The 17,478-nt window shown below is 55.8% G+C and overlaps 4 protein-coding genes and 1 long non-coding RNA gene across 7 annotated transcripts in view; 3 read left to right on the top strand and 2 right to left on the bottom strand.

Moving 5' to 3' along the window:
* GTF2F1 (general transcription factor IIF subunit 1) overlaps positions 1-17,478 on the top strand; it is a 40,114-nt gene that overhangs the window by 6,310 nt on the left and 16,326 nt on the right. Inside the window, exons 4-13 of one of the 3 annotated variants that reach the window (XM_032252092.1) lie at positions 314-507; positions 2,595-2,765; positions 3,267-3,451; positions 4,881-5,034; positions 5,115-5,176; positions 5,256-5,375; positions 5,519-5,592; positions 5,680-5,818; positions 6,025-6,142; positions 6,229-6,457. In XM_032252092.1, the coding sequence (XP_032107983.1) occupies positions 314-507; positions 2,595-2,765; positions 3,267-3,451; positions 4,881-5,034; positions 5,115-5,176; positions 5,256-5,375; positions 5,519-5,592; positions 5,680-5,818; positions 6,025-6,142; positions 6,229-6,433 (1,422 nt within the window). In that variant the 3' untranslated portion in view covers positions 6,434-6,457. Of the gene's footprint in view, positions 1-313; positions 508-2,594; positions 2,766-3,266; positions 3,452-4,880; positions 5,035-5,114; positions 5,177-5,255; positions 5,376-5,518; positions 5,593-5,679; positions 5,819-6,024; positions 6,143-6,228; positions 6,879-17,478 lie in introns of those variants that run through there. The other 2 variants (XM_032252094.1, XM_032252091.1) reach the window with 2 other exon arrangements.
* On the bottom strand, positions 4,521-16,159 carry LOC116532701. Its single transcript, XR_004260937.1, has 3 exons — positions 15,858-16,159; positions 5,092-5,107; positions 4,521-4,532 (listed from the first exon to the last, which is right to left on the bottom strand). It is a non-coding gene; the product is annotated as an uncharacterized LOC116532701 (long non-coding RNA).
* Positions 10,190-12,106, top strand: PSPN (persephin). The gene is made up of 2 exons (XM_032252098.1): positions 10,190-11,555; positions 11,641-12,106. The coding sequence occupies exons 1-2, from the start codon at positions 11,261-11,263 to the stop codon at positions 11,961-11,963; spliced, it is 618 nt and encodes a 205-aa protein (XP_032107989.1). The 5' UTR covers positions 10,190-11,260; the 3' UTR covers positions 11,964-12,106.
* ALKBH7 (alkB homolog 7) lies at positions 12,214-14,262 on the bottom strand. The gene is made up of 4 exons (XM_032252096.1): positions 13,903-14,262; positions 12,872-13,045; positions 12,639-12,763; positions 12,214-12,431 (listed from the first exon to the last, which is right to left on the bottom strand). Exons 1-4 carry the CDS (start codon positions 14,245-14,247, stop codon positions 12,269-12,271), a joined length of 807 nt encoding a protein of 268 aa, XP_032107987.1. The 5' UTR covers positions 14,248-14,262; the 3' UTR covers positions 12,214-12,268.
* ACER1 (alkaline ceramidase 1) overlaps positions 14,295-17,478 on the top strand; it is a 54,421-nt gene continuing 51,237 nt past the window's right edge. The window contains exon 1 of the mRNA XM_032252097.1: positions 14,295-14,382. The gene's annotated coding sequence lies outside the window, so the exon portion shown is untranslated. The remainder of the gene's footprint in view (positions 14,383-17,478) is intronic.

A 17,478-nucleotide genomic window follows, 5' to 3' on the forward strand; every position in this document is an offset into this window, starting at 1 on the left:
CTCGTGATCCACCCGCCTCGGCCTCCCAAAGTGCTGGGATTACAGGCGTGAGCCACCGCGCCCGGCCTTCTCTTTAATTTTAATTTGGATATAATCTCAAGCTTTCAAGTTGCAAAAATAGACACAATGCAAGGCTGGCCCAAATTCCCTTTACCCAGATGCACCAAGGGCTACCATTCTCCTTTGTTGCCCGGTGGGAAGTTGGTTTTGAGCATCTAGAGCCCGGCCTAGCACAAGGAACGGCATTCCTGGACGGGGGCACCGCCCAAGCGCAGCCGGGGACCCTGAGAGGCTTTGCTTCCTGTGCCCCCAGGCCCGGCTGGAGCGGGACTTGAGCAACAAGAAAATCTACCAAGAGGAGGAGATGGCCGAGTCAGGCGCGGGCAGCGAGTTCAACCGCAAGCTCCGGGAGGAGGCTCGGAGGAAGAAGCTCGGCATCGTCCTCAAGGAGTTCCGGCCCGAGGACCAGCCCTGGCTGCTCCGCGTCAACGGCAAATCCGGCAGGAAGTGAGTGGTGGGGCGGTGGCAGTGCAGGCTTGGGGACCAGTCCGTGTCCTCCCTCAGTTTGCGTCATTCGTGGGGTGCCCTCTCTGAACCTCAGATTCCCACTGGTGTAGTGGAGGTGCTGGCGCTTCATCCCTGTGGGGTTTTATTTTTTATTTATGTATTTTTTTTGAGACAGAGTTTCACTCTTGTCACCCAGGCTGGAGTGTAGTGGCGCAATCTTGGCTCACCACAGCCTCCGCCTCCCGGGTCCAAGCGATTCTCCTGCCTCAGCCTCCTGAGTAGCTGGGATTACAGGGGAGCGCCATCACGTCCGGCTAAGTTTTGTATTTTTAGTAGAGATGGGGTTTCAGCATGTTGGCCAGGCTTGTTTCGAATTCCTGACATCAGGTGATCCACCCGCCTTGGCCTCCCAAAGTGCTGGGATTACAGGTGTGAGCCACTGCACCTGGCTGGGTTTTATTTTTTATTCATTTATTTATTCTGTCTTACTTTTTTATTTATCTTAAGTCAGGGTCTCACTGTTGCCCAGGCTGGAGTGCAGTGGGTGCGGTCATAGCTTGCTGCAGGCCCCAGCTCCTGGGCTCAAGAGATCTTCCCACCTCAGCCTCCTGAGTAGCTGGGACTGCAGGCGTGCCTCACCATGTCTGGCTAATTTTTGTATTTTTGGTAGACATGAGGTCTTGCTGTGTTGCCTAGGCTGGTCTTGAACCCCTGGGGTCAAGCAATCCTCTTAATCTTGGCCCCCCAAAGTTCTGGGATTACAGGTGTGAGCCACCGCCTAGGCCCTGGGATTCTAGTTTTGAAGATGAACTGAGGCCCGGCACGGCGGCTCACACCTGTAATCCCAGCACTTGAGGTCAGGAGTTTCAGCCTGGCCAATGTAGTGAAGCCTCGTCTCTACTAAAAATACAAAAAATTAGCTGGGCATGGCGGCATGTGCCTGTAATCCCAGCTACTAGGGAGAGCTGAGGCAGGAGAATCACTAGAACCTGGGAGGCGGCGGCTGCAGTGAGCTGAGATCGTGCCCCTGCACTCTATCCTAGGAGACGGAATGAGGCTGTCTCAAAAAAAAAAAAAGATGAACTGAATTGGTGCTTGTGCCCGGCTCTGATTAGTGCCACAGTGGGTGGTTCATGACACTTGAGACCTCTCAGAGGGGGCAGGCTGAGGGCCGAACAGGAAGCGTACAGGTCAGATTGATGAACAGCACTCCAGGCGCACAGTGTGTGATAGTGACAGACACAGGCAGCTCACACAGGGCAGTGGCTGCCAGGACGCGCTGGGCCCAGTGGAGCCTTGGAAAGCCATAGGCAGGGAAGGGTGCTCAGCCAGATTGCCTGGACATTTGGGGTAGACGAGGATGAGGTGGAGGCCTCGAGGAGGCTGGGCAGTTGTTTAGGCTTGAGGGAATGGTGGCCCGGGCCAGGTGTCCACTTCAGATTTGGCCATGCCATGGCTGGGCGTGGTGGCTAATGCCTGTAATTCCAACCCTTTGGGAGGCCAAGGTGGGAGTTCAAAACTAGCCCAGCCAACACGGTGAAACGCTGTCTCTACTAAAAATATAAAAATTACCTGGGCATGGTGGCGAACACTTGTAATCCCAGCTACTCGGGAGGCTGAGGCAGGAGAATCGCTTGAACTCAGGAGGCAGAGGTTGCAGTGAGCTGAGATTGTGCCCCTGCACTCCAGCCTGGGCGACAGGGCAAGACTCCATAAAAAAAAATTTTTTTTGGCCATGTCTTCCTGCTCCATCCCCCGACCTGGGTCCTGGGCTTCCCACCTGTGGCCCACAAGTAGCAGTGCTGGAGGCAGGTCCCGATGGGCTGACTGCAGGGCTGGGATAATCTCACTTGGTCTTTCCAGAAATGACACCGATGCACACACATCCGGCACTTCGCAGGGTAGGCGCTGGGCCTGCTCCCCGGATGTGGAAATGGATAAGGCTCAGGTGGTGGGGGGGCTGCCAGGCTGCACGGGCTCATCATTCCGTGGTCCTCCTCCTTTGACACGTACCATCAAGGCTAGGGGGACACACACAGGGCTGGGGCTGGTCCTCTGGGCCAGGCCATGACCATGGCTCCCTGCAGGTTCAAGGGCATCAAGAAGGGAGGCGTGACAGAAAATACGTCCTACTATATCTTCACCCAGTGCCCCGACGGGGCCTTTGAGGCCTTCCCCGTGCACAACTGGTACAATTTCACGCCGCTGGCCCGGCACCGCACGCTCACTGCTGAGGAGGCTGAGGAGGAGTGGGAGAGGTGAGTGGGCTGGGTGGCGGCTGGGGACAGAGGTGAGGGAAAATGGGGTGTGTTGCCGTGTGCTGTGCTGGGGGAGCTGGGGACTCGGTGACCAGGGCAGACCCCACTTGGCCCTGTTGGAGCTGTCAGCTCAGGAGGAAACAGATGCGAGGCCTTAGGCCCAAAGTGGGGCTCTGCCAGAGCCAAAGTGGGCGACCTGGAGCTGGAATTGGCAGAGCAGGGTGGGGTCTCAGTGCCCCCTTGGTTCCTGTAGGTCACAGGAGGGAGGTGCTAATACTCCAGCAGCGTGTGGGGACCTGCTCTTTGAGGAACTCTCGGGGAGAGGGAAGGCAGGAAGGGCCAGCTGTATCTGTGTGGTTTCAGGGAGTCCTGGGCCATAGCCCCAGTGCCCGGGGACCAAATCCCATGGAAGGCTGTGTGGGTGGTGCCCCCGGGGTTGGCCCCGTGCCAGCGAAGAAGCAGGGTGGTCCCTGGCCTGAGTTCCCTGTGCCTGGCCCGCAGGAGGAACAAGGTGCTGAACCACTTCAGCATCATGCAGCAGCGGCGGCTCAAGGACCAGGACCAGGACGAGGACGAGGAGGAGAAGGAGAAGCGCGGCCGCAGGAAGGCGAGCGAGCTGCGCATCCACGACCTGGAGGACGACCTGGAGATGTCGTCTGATGCCAGTGACGCCAGCGGTGAGGAGGGTGAGCATGGGGGGCCGGGCATTAGGTCACAGAGGTGCCTGCTCAGGCGGTGCCATTGAAGGCAAGGTCTGCCATCACGCACAGTGGCTCTAGTATGAGAGACTCATGGGGCCGGGCGCGGTGGCTCACGCCTGTCATCCCAGCACTTTGAGAGGCCGAGGCGGGCAGATCATCGAGATCAGGAGTTCGAGACCAGCGTGGCCAACATGGTAAAACTTGTTTCTAATAAAAACACAAAAATTAGCTGGACGTTGTGGTGTGCATGTATAGTCCCAGCTACTTAGGAGGCTGAGGCAGGAGAATCACTTGGACCCGGGAGATGGAGGTTGTGGTAAGCTGAGATCGTGCTACTGCACTCCAGCCTGGGCAACAGAGAGGGACTCTGTTTCGGAGAAAAAGAATGAGAGTCAGGCGAGGTTGCCCAGAGGAGCAGTGATGTCACTCAGGAGACAAGGAGAGCCTGTCAGAGCCCAGGAGGGCTGAGCCTTGGCTTTTTTTTTTGAGACAGGATCTCTCTTTTGCCCAGGCTGGAGTGCAGTGGTCCAATCATGGCTCACTGTAGCCTTGACCTCCTAGGGTCAAGTGATCCTCCCACCTCAGCCTCCTGAGTAGCTAGGACTACAGGCTTGCCCCCCACCACGCCTGGCTAATTTTTTTTTTTTTATGGAGACAGAGTTTCGCCCTGTCGCTCATAAAAGTGCAGTGGCACAATCTTGGCTTACCACAACCTCTGTCTCCCAAGTTCAAGCGATTCTCCTGCCTCAGCCTCCTAGGTAGCTGGGATTATAGGTGCATACCACCACACGCGGCTAATTTTTGTGTTTTGAGTAGAGATGGGGTTTCACCATGTTGGCCAGGCTGGTCTCAAACTCCCGACCTCAGGTGATCTGCCTGCCTCAGCCTCCCAAAGTGATGGGATTACAGGCATGAGCCCTGGTGTCCAGCCTAATTTTTGTAGTTTTTGTAGAGACTGGGGTCTCACTCACTGTGTTGCTCAGGCTGGGCTTGAACTCCTAGGCTCCAGCCATCCTTCAGCCTCAGCCTGCCAAAGTGTTGGGATGACAGCTGTGAGCCGATGCACCTGGCCTGGCTGTGGCCTTTACCGGGGTTCCCATGAGAAACCGTAGTCTGGGTTGGCCAGTTTCAGTAATCTGTGCGCTCAGGCTGTAGGGCTGTCCCTGGTTATCGGTGCCTGGCCAGGGGTGGTCTGGGAGAGGGAGGCAGTGGTCTGTGGGCGTTAGAGAACATGGGTGGGTGTGTGGAGTCTGGACAGGGAGTTTGTTTAGGAGAGTTGAGCTTCTGGGCTGGCCTTGGAAAGGCAGTCCCCCCAGTTGGTGAGGCCCCCCCAGGTGCCCAAACTGCATACAATGTGAAGGACACAATACATACCCGCTGCCGCGCCTCTTCCCTTTCTTTCCCTGCTTTCCAGGTGGTAGAGCCCCCAAGGCCAAGAAGAAGGCGCCCCTGGCCAAGGGCAGCAGGAAGAAGAAGAAGAAGAAGGGCTCAGATGATGAGGCCTTCGAGGACAGCGATGATGGGGACTTCGAGGGCCAGGAGGTGGACTACATGTCGGACGGCTCCAGGTGAGGCCCACGGAAGGCGGCTTCGAGACCCCATGTGCCCCGAGGGAGCACACTCACCCTCCCCCATCCCTGTCTCACAGCAGCTCCATGGAAGAGCCTGAGACCAAGGCCAAGGTGCCGCAGCAGGAGGAGGGGCCCAAGGGTAGGTGGTGGCTGGGCAGGCCCTGGCGGGAGATGGGGGAGGGGGGCGCGGGGTGGGTGCTCATACCTTGTCCCCGCAGGCGTCGATGAGCAGAGCGACAGTAGCGAGGAGAGCGAGGAGGAGAAGCCACCTGAGGAGGACAAGGAGGAGGAGGAGGAGAAGAAGGCGCCCACCCCGCAGGAGAAGAAGCGCAGGAAAGGTGTGGCCTCTGTGGCCCCTGCATTGGAGGCTTGGGTTGGGCCCTGGCACCCTGCTGCCTCCTCCCCTCTCTGCAGACCTCCCTCATCTGCAGTGGAGGTACGGGTGGGCGCTGGGCCCTGACCCCTGTCCTGTGCCCCGCAGACAGCAGCGATGAATCAGACAGCTCAGAGGAGAGTGACATTGACAGTGAGGCCTCCTCGGCCCTCTTCATGGCGGTAAGGCCCAGCCTGGCATCGAGGGAGGCCTGGTTGTCCGTTTCTAGACTCAGCCCCCTCACCCTCACCCCACCCTGACCTCTGCAGAAGAAGAAGACACCGCCCAAGAGAGAGCGGAAGCTGTCGGGAGGGAGCTCAAGGGGCAACAGCCGCCCGGGCACGCCCAGCACAGAGGGCGGCAGCACCTCCTCCACCCTGCGTGCCGCCGCCAGCAAACTCGAGCAAGGTGAGCACCTGCTCTGCAGTCCCCACAGCCACGGCCTCCCGACCTCTGCCTTTGGGGCTCAGGACAGAGAGGGGATGCACATGGGAGTGGAGGACTGTCCCTCCCTTTTTCCCTTAAACCCTAATCCTGGCACTGCCCAGCCTAGGGTCCTGCCCAGGGGTTCGGCCTCCTGCCCCCACAACTCAGCCCTGACCCCACTCCCACAGGGAAGCGGGTGAGCGAGGCGCCTGCAGCCAAGCGGTTACGTCTGGACGCGGGGCCCCAGAGCCTGTCCGGAAAGTCGACTCCCCAGCCACCATCCGGCAAGTCGACACCCAGCAGCGGGTAAGTTGGCGAGGAGAGCAGTGGGCAGAGCCAGGGCTGCCGGGACAGTCTCGCTGATGCCGCCTTCCCCACCCTCCCATCCACAGAGACGTGCAGGTGACTGAGGACGCCGTGCGCCGCTACCTGACGCGGAAGCCCATGACCACTAAGGACCTGCTGAAAAAATTCCAGACCAAGAAGACGGGGCTGAGCAGTGACCAGACGGTGAATGTGCTGGCCCAGATCCTCAAGCGCCTCAACCCCGAGCGCAAGATGATCAACGATAAGATGCATTTCTCCCTCAAGGAGTGAGCCTTTGTCCAATACACAGCTCTGCTCTCCAGAACTTCTCGGGCTCTCACTGCCCCTTTGCCGTCCTGCTCCCTGACTGCCAGGGCCCCAGAGTTAGCAATTTTGGAAAAGTTTAAGCCATTTCCTCCTCTGGCCCTTCTGGAATCTTCAGCTGCCTGGTAGGCCTTCTTATTGTCCTCTTTCTCCCTGCTCAGCCTCCCTCATGCTGACCAAGGCCTGTGCTGCCCACTGGGTAGCAGTTCTGCCTTCCACTTCCTTAGGCCTCTCTTCAGCCGTGACTTCATCTACCACGTAGCCCATTAGGTCTTCAGTTTTGGCCAGGCATGATAGTGAGTGCCTGCGGTCTCAGCTACTTGGGAGGCTGAGCCCAGGAGTTCAAGCTTGCTGTGAACTATGTTGGTGACACTGTACTCCAGCCTGGGTGACAGAGCAAGACCCTGGCACACACATAGAAAGAGCAGCCAGGCATGGTGGTGGGTGCCTGTGGTCCCAGCTGTCTGGAGGCCTCAGCCTTCTCAGCACAAGAATTGCTTCTTGTGAACCTGGGAGGCAGAGGTTGCCATGAGCTGAAATCACACCACTGCACTCCAGCCTGGGTGACAAGAGTGAGACTCTGTCTCAAAAAAGTAAATAAATTGCTTAGATTTCTTTGTTTCCTTTTTAGATCTGGTATTCTAACAGACATTTGGATAATGTCTTGTTCCTTAGGTTTTGGTTTTGTCCTTCATGTTTTTATTTTTTAGTTTTTGAGACAGGGTCTTGCTCTGTTGCCCCGGCTGGACTGCTTGCTCCCTGCAACCTCTGCCTCCCTGGCTCAAGCCATCCTCCCGCCTTAGCCTTTAAAGTAGTGTGCACCACCATGCCCAGCTAATTAAAAAAAGTTTCTTGTAGAGATGAGGTCTCACTGTATTGCCCAGGCCAGTCTTGAACTCATGGGTCAAGCAGTCCTCCCGCCTCAGGCTGGTGAGTAGCTGGGACCACAGGTGTGTACCATTTCGCCGGCTAATGTTTTCATTTTAGGCATCCTTACTTTGTGGTCTGACGTATCTAGAAGCTGAAGTTCGTGGGCCTCCTTGTGTTTCTTCTGACTCCCCTTGATGATAGATTTTCTTGTGATTTGGAGTTGGATGCTCATGGCCAGCTGGGGGCTCTGTGGGAATCCAGGGTGGCCTACTTTGCAGGCAGTCCTTCCAGATGGTTCTACCTTGGCTTGCACCAGCCACCCAGGAGGGCCAGCCCCAGCCCATTTTGTGTGTGGTTCTCGGCTTGCAGGCTCTGTCCCTACGTGGCCACCAAAGCCAAACCCCCGATTGCGGAACCCTATGTTTGAGGTTCCCTGTGATGTTTCGGGGCCTTCTTTCCCTTCCTCCAAGCTTGGTCATCATTTATTTGATCTGGCGTTGCCAGGTTCTGGAAGGGCGGGCTTTTCCAGTTCCTGGACAGCAGTGTGGCTGGAATTAGAATTTGGCTGCACCCACTTTTGAACTCATCTTCTGGGCGACCCCTTCCTTCCATCTTGCCAGTGTTTGGAAACTGCAGATGGAAAGCTTCCCCACCCAGTTCTGCGGCCCTTGGCTGCTAAGCAGGAATGTCTGAGATGTCAGGCTAATTCCTCGGAATGTCCCAGTTCAGGCCAGACTCTCCCCATTCCTCCACCAGGCCTTCTTGGGCAGCAGGGAGGCAGCTCTGGAGGGAGCCCCTGCCCTGGCGGTTTCACCCCAGCCGTCCCCACTGCTTGGACCTTTGTCCAAGGAGGCTGGGCCGTGTGGCCCCATGGTTAGAGCAGGGGCTTTGCATTCAGGTGGACCTGGGTTCAAATGCCAGGTCCGTTGCTTAATTTTTTTTTTTTTTTTTTTTTTGAGATGGAGGCTTGCTCTGTCACCCAGGGCTGAGTGCAGTGGTGCCATCTCAGCTCACTGCAGCCTCTGCCTCCCAAGTTAAAGCAATTCTCCTACCTCAGGCTTCTGAGTAACTGGTATGAGAGGCACCTGTCACCACGCCCAGCTAATTTTTGGATTTTGTGTTTATATTTTTTTGAGACAGTTTGTTGTTGCCGAGGCTGGAGTGCATGGTGCGATCTTAACTCACTGCGATCTCTGCCTCCCGAGTTGAAGCGATTCTCCTGCCTCAGCCTCCGGGAGTAGCTGTGACTACCGGCATGTAAAATTAGTAGAGATGGGGTTTCTCCATGTGTAGGGCTATTGGGGCCCCACAGGGTCGTGCGGTGTCCCTTATGCTGTGTTGAGGTGCAGGAAAGAGAAGAGACAGGACACTGAAGAACTGGTGAAGAGCATCTGGACTCGGGGGGCCATGCCACCTGTGAGCAGAGATCAGTGACAGCCCCAAAATGCCCCAGAGCATCTGTATTTATTAGGTACAAGCAGGGGGAAGGATCGTAAGTGAGGTCATCATCTATAGGCTTAGTAATAAGGCATATATAATCACCTGAGTCCCAAGCGAGGGGACCACCCCATTATGTCACCTGGGCAGAGAGGTGGGCCGTGCACAGTAGGGGGCCGTGCCGTGCGCAGTAGTAGAAGGTCCTGTACAGAAAAGAGGTCCACCCTTATTAGGTCACTGAAGCAAGGAGGGGCTGTGTGCAACAGGTGTTGTGCACAACACTTCTTACCTGGGGGCTGGAGACTTCAAAGGATTTCTAATAGAAGGATACTGTAAGCCAGTGCAGTGGGAGCTGACAGACTTGTGCTCTTCTCTTAAGATATTTATGGGAGGATGATTTGAGCTAGCACAGAAGTGAGAAAAGACTGACAGGGTGTACAGCCGCCGTGACTGGTCACACAGAGGGGTTCTTCTTCCTAGGTTACTTCCAGGATCTCAGGCCTGAGGCCCACTTTCCACAGGAACTGGATGCAAGGTGCTACAACTCCTTTATCAGGAGAGGCTCTTGCTCCAAGCCTGCCATACAGCGTCTGCCCTTTCAGGCAGGGACGCCACTGCCTGGGTCTTTGGTTCTTGTCCTGGTCTGGCTGTTTTCCCATGTACTGCTTCTGTTCTGTGACTGCTCTAGGCATTCCTCCTACTACAAACTACTATATGGTTATGTGGAAGGATTCTGTAAATCAGCACTAAGTGTGTCAGTACAGCTCCGACTACAATACCTATGTGATTATATTGAAAGACTATATAGAACTAAGTATGCTAGATGTAAGTATTAAGTATGATTGTATAAGCTAGATATATGTAAACAGTAAGTTATACTTCAGGCACTAATTCTGTAAACTAATATATGATTATATATGAAGGATTTATATGAAGGAAATAGCTGAGTAATAACACTATAAACTAAGATATTCCTCAGGCCCTAATTGTGCCTGGGGTCTGGATGGTTCTCCTCCTTGGTGCCCCTGGGGGTGTTACCCACATCCGTGTTTGTCAGGCTGGTCTTAAACTCCTGACCTCAGGTGATCTGCCCGCCTTGGCCTCCCAGAGTGCCGGGATTATGGGTGTGAGCCACTGTGCGCAGGCTTTTTTCTCCATCTGAAACTTATCTCAGTAAGAAAAACCACAATATGGCTGGGCGAGGTGGCTCACACCTGTAATACCAGCACTTTAGGAGGCTGAGGCAGGCGGATCACCTGAGGTCAGGAGTTCGAGACCAGCATGACCAACATGGATAAAACCCGTCTGTATTAAAAATACAAAACTAGCTGTCATGCTGCATGCCTGTAATCCCAGCTACTCAGGAGGCTGAGGCAGGAGAATTGCTTGAACCCAGCAGGTAGAGGTTTTGGTGAGCCGAGATCGTGCCACTGCACTCCAGCCTGGGCAACAAGAGTGAAATTCCAACTCCAAAAAAAAAAAAAAGAAACCGCAACATAATCATCGAGGGAGCCCCCCCATGGATGGAGCTGAGGTCACTTCCAGTCTTTCCTAACATGAAAGCATCGGATCCCCTGTGCCCTTGAGCAGCTGCTCAGCCAAAGAGCTGTTAGCAATTTACACCCACACCAACAGCACAGGGCACACATGGGTCACACACCTGTGTGAGCGTTTTCTGATTTTCCCCCATCTTGTGGGTGCTTAGGGTCAAGCACCCCTTTGGACAGTCACAAGCTGTTTGCTTGTTTTTGCATTCAAAGCTAGGGGAACCGCCTTAAACACTAAGCACCCATCTCTCCTCACCAAGCCAAGTGGGAGGGGTTCTGATGAGCTCCCCTGTACCAGTGAGGGGACTGGGCTCACAGGGCTGAGTGCAGATGCCTCCAGAGCCTGCATCTCACTGTCAGCATCGTGCTAGAGGTTACCATGACTTGGATGGCTTCCCCTCACCCTGTGGGCTCTGACATGCTCACATCCCAGGAAGGGGCTGCAGTTATGGGGGTCTCAGGTTGGCCTTCCCGAGACAGGCGTCCCTGCCCCCTTGTGTCCCCACCCTTGGCTTTCCCTAGGCCTCTCCCTTTTCCTGTTTTGAAGTTGGCTCAGCCAGGCCCGGAGACAGGGGCATGATGTCTTAATCCTCCAGGCAGGAGCCACCAAGGAGAGTTCCCGTGGACTCGGTCCCTGCCAAGCCACCCTTCCCAGCACTCGCATCCGTCCCACCTGGCACAGGACACACGTGAGGGCTCCTGAATCCCAGCACCCTGACTTAGTAGAGAGGGACCCCACTGGGGGACCGATGAAGCCCCTGACTCTTGCTCCAGGCAGCAGGCCGGGGTGAACACGAGTTGCCCGCCCTGGCTGCCAGTATAGCACTCATAAATCAGGGGGTGTCTGGGGTGTCGGAAGTGGGTGTGTGGAATGTCGGGGTGGGGTGGGCTGGGGGTGAGCCCTTAATTCTTAGAAGGGTGGGGTGTGGGGCAGGAGTGGATGCCTGGATTCCAGGGCGTAGGAGATAAGCTGGTGCAGACGTGGGGCCCTCTGGCCGCAGGGGCCGGCAGTGAAGCAGTTAGCTCCCAGCCCCAGCAGGGCATAAATTCGGGGCGCACCTCCCACCCTCAGGACCTGCCCGTCACAATGGCCGTAGGGAAGGTCCTTCTGGGCTCTGTGCTGCTCCTGTCCCTGCATCTGGGACAGGGCTGGGATCCTGATGCCCATGGGGCTCCTGTGGCCAATGGAGAGTTCTCGTCTGAGCAGGTGGCAGAGGCTGGAGGAACCTGGCTGGGTAAGGACTCCCAGGGACCCTCTGTGACTTCCCAACTTACCCCAGCCCTGACCCTGCTCACTGTCAGCACCCTTCTCTCCGGCAGCCACTCACCGCCCCCTCACCCGCCTGCGCAGAGCCCCATCCGGTCCGTGCCAGCTGTGGAGCCTGACTCTGTCGGTGGCAGAGCTGGGCCTGGGCTATGCCTCGGAGGAGAAGGTCATCTTCCGCTACTGCGCCGGCAGCTGCCCCCGGGGTGCCCGTACCCAGCACGGCCTGGCACTGGCCCGGCTGCAAGGCCAGGGGAAAGCCCATGGCGGGCCCTGCTGCCAGCCCACCCGCTACGATGATGTGGCCTTCCTTGACGACCGCCACCGCTGGCAGCGGCTGCCCCAGCTCTCGGCGGCTGCCTGCAGCTGTGTCGGCTGAGGGTGCCCAGTCTGGTACCCAGGAGCTGCAGTACTGGGGAAGCTTGGCTGAGTTCCTTATTGGAGACCTGGATGCAGAGACAAGGATGGGAGTGGGCTGGGGCGATCAGCATTGAGTGCAATAAAGGACACCACTCTCCTGGCCTCGTGACCTTGACTGTATCCAGCCAGCTGCACCTGAGCTCCCTGTGGGCCAGTGCCATCCTGGGTTCCCCTGCAGATCCTGGCTCCAGTAAGCAGCCAATGCAATGTTGGGTTGTCCATTCCCAGCTTTATTCACAAATCCGGTGTCTAGAAAGCTAGGGGTCAGCAGGCTGGGGGTGACTGTCCAGATTCCCCTGTCCCCATGCCCTCAGGGAGGGAGCGGCAGATCACAGAGATTCGTCGGCCCCGGGGAATCCGGCGCTCCCCAAAGAAGGATTCTTCATCCCGAAGGATCTCATGGGAGAAGTCATAACGGGCTGAACCCCTGCAGAAAAAAACAGGCTGTAACTGGGTGCAGGGAGGACAGCCCCCTATCCAGGCAGACCCAGGTTCCAGCCCCCCACTGCCTCTCACACAAGCCCTGGGGTAGAGGCTGAGTCTTTGGGGAGGGGTGGATTGAGGGAAGGTACCCAGGGCACTGGGTTGGTGTCACACATTCCTGGATGGGTGGGGGCTGCCTGGATGGAGGTACCTAAGGATGTAGAGGGAGCCTGGCTCCAGTAAGAGTTCCAGCCACTCTCCGGGCTCCTGGGTGTGCACCAGTCGCATAACGCTGGGAGACAGGAGAGAGAGACCAGCGATGGTGGCCCCGCAGAACTGCAAAAGGGACGAAGGGATGGGTCAGGCTCCGACCTGGGCTGCCCGCCCGCCCCCCCCCTCCCCCCCCCCCCCGCTGGAAGGGCCAAGGCGCCGGCCTCTACCCACCTTGACGCTGTCCACGTGGGGCTTGATGTAGCCCCGAGCTTCCAGATCCAGCACGTGCACGGAAGAGAGCAGGGTCTGTCCGGGGCCAAAGGCGGCCGCCTGCACACGCTGCAGGATGGCCCGGCTGGCTTCTGACCAGCGCGACTTCTCTGTCTCTCGGAAGCCGTGGATAGCCTACACAAACAGCTTGGTCAAGCTTGGAGGCTCCCAGAGGGAACAGGGACACTGAGGCATGGAGGCGCAGAAAACAGGGCAAGGGGCTGGTTTTCCTAGTGCGACTCTTGATCCTGCCCTCAACTCAAACCCCGCTATCCCCCCAACCATGGCCCTACCTAGGTGTGACCTCAGTCCTTAGTACTCACCCTGAGGCTACAATTCCAAGTCCCCAGTGCTGGCCCGGCCCCAATATTCATTTGGCTGAGTCTCCCTACAACTTGACTCCACCCAAGTGTCCTGTGTCCCTCAACGTCCTCTAATTCCACAGCCGTTTCTACCCCTAACCTTGGTCCCAAACACCCCTCAGTTCCAGATCCTGCCTCCAGTTATGGCCCTGGCGTCATCACAAAAGTGCGCTCCCTGACCAATGTCCTCGTCCCCCAAGTCCCGCCCCTCCCACTACCGGAGTTTCAGCCCCGCCTCCACCATAGCTCGGCTTCCAAATCCTCGCGCTAGGTACCGCCCCTAGCAAGGCCCTGCCCCATCCAGCACGTCTTCCCTATCCCAACCCACACGTGGCCCCTCCCCGGCGTGACCCCGCCCCCGCCCATACATGCTGGAATCCTCTGGCCCCGCCCCTAGGGTGGCCCCGTCCCATCCTGCACCGGTCTCCTTTGTGCCCGCCCCAGCGTGGCCCCGGCCCATCCTTGCACTGGTCTTCCCCTGTCCCCGCCCCCAACATGGCTCCGCCCCGCCGCTCGTCTCTGTCCCCGCCCCAAATCCCCGCCCTAGAGACTGCCCCCAGCGTGTTCTCGCCCCATCCGGTGCTCGGCGTCCCGAGGCCGCGCCCCCTACCCCCGCGCCGCTGGTCTCACCGCGTCCCAGTGATCGTATTCGTAGCGGCGGCGGCGCAGCTCGGGCTCCAGCTCTCGGCTCAGCGTCTCCTCCTCCGCCACGCTCAGGAACCCAGGCCGCACTACGGCCGCGTCCCGCAGGCGGCTAAGCACCAACGGGCTCGAGCCTCGTACCCAGCTGGGCCCGGGCAGCGTCCGCAGCGCCAGCAGCCCAGTCCCGGCCATAGCCCAGTCCCGGCCATGGCCCAGTAGCCGGGTCATGGAAGCGGCCGGGGTCGGGGAACGCCCCCGCCAAAAGCCATTGGCTGTAGCTGTGTCAGCGCCCTCCAGCGATTGGCTTCCCTCAGAGTCCCGCCTCTCACTCATGGCTATTGGTTGCTGCCAGACTCGCCTTCACAGGCTATTGGCTTTCTTCTAGAATCGTCCTCCTGTCTTGAGAGCTTATTGGGCGCCACTCCAGAGCGGCTTAAACCATTGGCTGAGTCGCAAGTCCGTCTGCAGGTTAGCACTGCCTCTTTACGCATTCGAGGGAAAAGGTACAAGGTAGGAGTTGCTTGGCGAAGACCTCACGAGGGAATATGGGCAGTATCTGGTCTGAAGTCCGAGGTCAGGGGGATCGTGGCCAAGGCCACGGTTCTGGAGTCGACTAGGGCTAGAGGTTAAGGGCAGAGTACAGTCAGGCTGAGATAAGGGGTCCGGGGGTCAGGGGACTGACGTCAAGGCCACGATTATATTTGTGGTGGGGCCAGATATCCACAGTTAGGGCTTATGGTCAAAGGCCAAAGCGAGGCATCATTCATTTCCCTGTCTCCATATTACTATTGCTTTAAAGATTCCTCAGCCGGCTGCGGTGGCTCATGCCTTGTGTGCAACCCCTCATCTGCGCACGGAGGCAGTAGAGCTAAGCAGATCCCTGGCACAATTAGTGCCTGAAGAATATCTTAGTTTATAGTGTTTATAGTTTATATACTCAGTTATTTCCTTTATATATAATCATGTATTAGTTTATAGTCGGAACAATTAGTGCCTGAAGAATATCTTATTACTCAGCTATTTCCTTATATATATACACACATATAATTGTATCTTAGTTCATAGAGGAATGTCTAGAGCAGACACAGCACAGAGCATGAATTAAGGAATAAGCAGCCATATATATATATATGTATGTATATATATATATAAAATCATATCTTGCTTCTAGCTGGAGGAATGTCTAGAGCACACACGGTGCAGAGCATGATTTCAGGGAAAAACAGTTATACCAGGACAAGAATCTATGGCCCAGATGGTAGTGCCCCTGCCTGAAAGGGCAACAGACTACATGGCAGGCTGGCCCAGGCGCCAGCTTTCAGTATTGTAAAGACACCTGCTGTATAGCAGGTTTGGAGCAAGAGTCACTCCTCCTGTACGGGAGTTGTAGTACCTTGCATCCAGTTCTTGTGGGAAGCCAGCCTCAGGTAGGCAAGCTCGAGAGCGTCCTAGGGCTTAAAACCCCTCCGGTATAATCGTGCCTAGGTGGCTGTATACCCTGACAGCTCTGTTACTCCTGTACTGACTCAAAGCATCCTCCTATAGAAATCACTGGGAGCTGCCAGCAGGTGGCTGTATAACCTGTCAGCTCTTTTGCCACTGTGCTGACTCAGAGCATTCTCCTATAGATATCCTTAGAAGTAGCCTGCCAAGGGTGGATCACGAGGTCAAGAGATCGAGACCATCCTGGTCAACATGGTGAAACCCCGTCTCTACTAAAAATACAAAACATTAGCTGGGCATGGTGGCGCGTGCCTGTAATCCCAGCTACTCAGGAGGTTGAGGCAGGAGAATTGCCTGAACCCAGGAGGCGGAGGTTATGGTGAGCTAAGATCGCGCCATTGCACTCCAGCCTGGGTAACGAGAGCGAAATTCTGTCTCAAAAAAAAAAAAAAAAAAAAAAAAAAGAAGTAGCCTGCCAATAGATAAGCGATGTTGCACACTGCATACCGCCCACCTCCTTGGTGACCTAATGGGGGTAGACCCCTTGTTTATTGCTTACGTGATTGTCTTGACTTTATCACGATCATTAAAATGACCTCACTCACTACCCTGCCCCCTAACCTATACCCAGTAAATACAGACGTTCCTGGACGTTCAGGGCCTCGCCTGTCTCTGCTTGTAAGTGGCATTGTGCTTTGTCCTTCTGTGTCCTGTCTCCTTATTTCTCAGATCCAGAGCCTCAGTACAGCAATAGGGACACCCCATGACCCTAGTAGGGCTAGACCCTACACACCTGTAATGCCAGCACTTTGGGAGGTCGAGGCAGGCGGATCACCTGAGGTCAGGAATTAGAGACCAGCCTAGCCTGGCCAACATGATGAAATTCAATCTCTACTAAAAATACAAAAGATGAGCCGGGCATGGTGGTGCGTGCCTGTAATCCCAGCTACTAGGCAGACTGAGGCAGGAGAATTGCTTGAACCCAGGAGGCGGAGCTTGTTGTGAGCCGAGGTGGAGCCACTGCACGCCGGCCTGGGCGACACAGCAAGACTCTGTCTCAAAAAAAAAAAAAAAGATCCCTCCTATTTTACAAATGCAAACTGAAAAAAAAAAACCAAAACCAGATGAAAATACCTCTGGGATTTGCCTCTCCATAAACCCAGGCTGTGGGGGCCGGGTCAGATAGGGAAGAATCACATTTGGTCATGAATTAATTGTTGAATTGGTGTGATAAGTAAGTGGGGTTTCATTACCCTGTTTTCTCTACTTTTGTATATATTTGATTACACTTATTTATTCATTTTTGAGACACAGTGTCACCAACGGCACAGTGGTACTCTCGGGTCCTAGAGATTTGCAACCTCTGCTTCCCGGGTTTAAGCGATTCCTGTGCCTCAGCCTCCCGAATAGCTGGAATTACAAGCACCGAATCACCATGCCCAACTTTTTTGTTTGTTTGTTTTTGTTTTTGAGACAGTTTTACTTTTGTCACCCAGGCTGGAATACAGCAGCACAGTCTTGGCTCACTGCAACCTCTGCCTCCAGGGTTCAAGCGGTTCTCCTGCCTCAACCTCTCGAGTAGCTGGGATTATGGGCAGCCGCTACCACACCCGGCTAATTTTTGTATTTTTAGTAGAGACGGGGTTTCACCATGTTGGCCAGGCTAATCTTGAACTCCTGACCTCAGGTGATCCACCCACCTCGGCCTCCCAAAGTGCTGAGATTACAGGCGTGAACTACCATGCCCAGTCTATATTTTATTATTTTTTTACAGAATAAAAATAATAATAAAATGTTTAATTATTTTCTCCCTCTACTGCCCAGGCTGGAGTACAAGGGCACGATCATAGTTCGCTACCCGGAATTCTTGGGCTCAGGTGATCCTCTCCCCTCAGCCTTTCAGAGCTCTGGGTAATTCTGTATGTATTTTAAATGTCCATAATGAGGCTGGGTGCAGTGGCTCATGCCTGTGATCCCATCACTTTGGGAGGCCGAGGCGGGCGGATCATGAGGTCAGGAGATTGAGACTAACATGATGAAACCCCGTCTCCACTAAAAATACAAAAATTAGCTGGCTGTGGTGGCACCTGCCTGTAATGCCAGCTACTTGGGAGGCTGAGG

Source organism: Sapajus apella, unplaced genomic scaffold (genome assembly GCF_009761245.1).
Source record: "Sapajus apella isolate SASKATOON/1434 unplaced genomic scaffold, GSC_monkey_1.0 scaffold77, whole genome shotgun sequence".
Lineage (NCBI taxonomy): Eukaryota > Metazoa > Chordata > Mammalia > Primates > Cebidae > Sapajus > Sapajus apella.

What these genes read in the sequence shown, in the direction of transcription:
- PSPN (XM_032252098.1), top strand. Translation starts at nt 11,261, where the DNA reads ATGCCTGGATTCCAGGGCGTAGGAGATAAGCTGGTGCAGACGTGGGGC. An exon ending in GGCTGGAGGAACCTGGCTGG is followed by an intron (nt 11,556 to 11,640) that starts GTAAGGACTCCC and finishes TCTCTCCGGCAG; the next exon opens with CCACTCACCGCCCCCTCACC.
- ALKBH7 (XM_032252096.1), bottom strand. Translation starts at nt 14,247, where the DNA reads ATGAGTGAGAGGCGGGACTCTGAGGGAAGCCAATCGCTGGAGGGCGCT. An exon ending in AATACGATCACTGGGACGCG is followed by an intron (nt 13,046 to 13,902) that starts GTGAGACCAGCG and finishes CTGTTTGTGTAG; the next exon opens with GCTATCCACGGCTTCCGAGA. An exon ending in CCCACGTGGACAGCGTCAAG is followed by an intron (nt 12,764 to 12,871) that starts GTGGGTAGAGGC and finishes TCCCTTTTGCAG; the next exon opens with TTCTGCGGGGCCACCATCGC.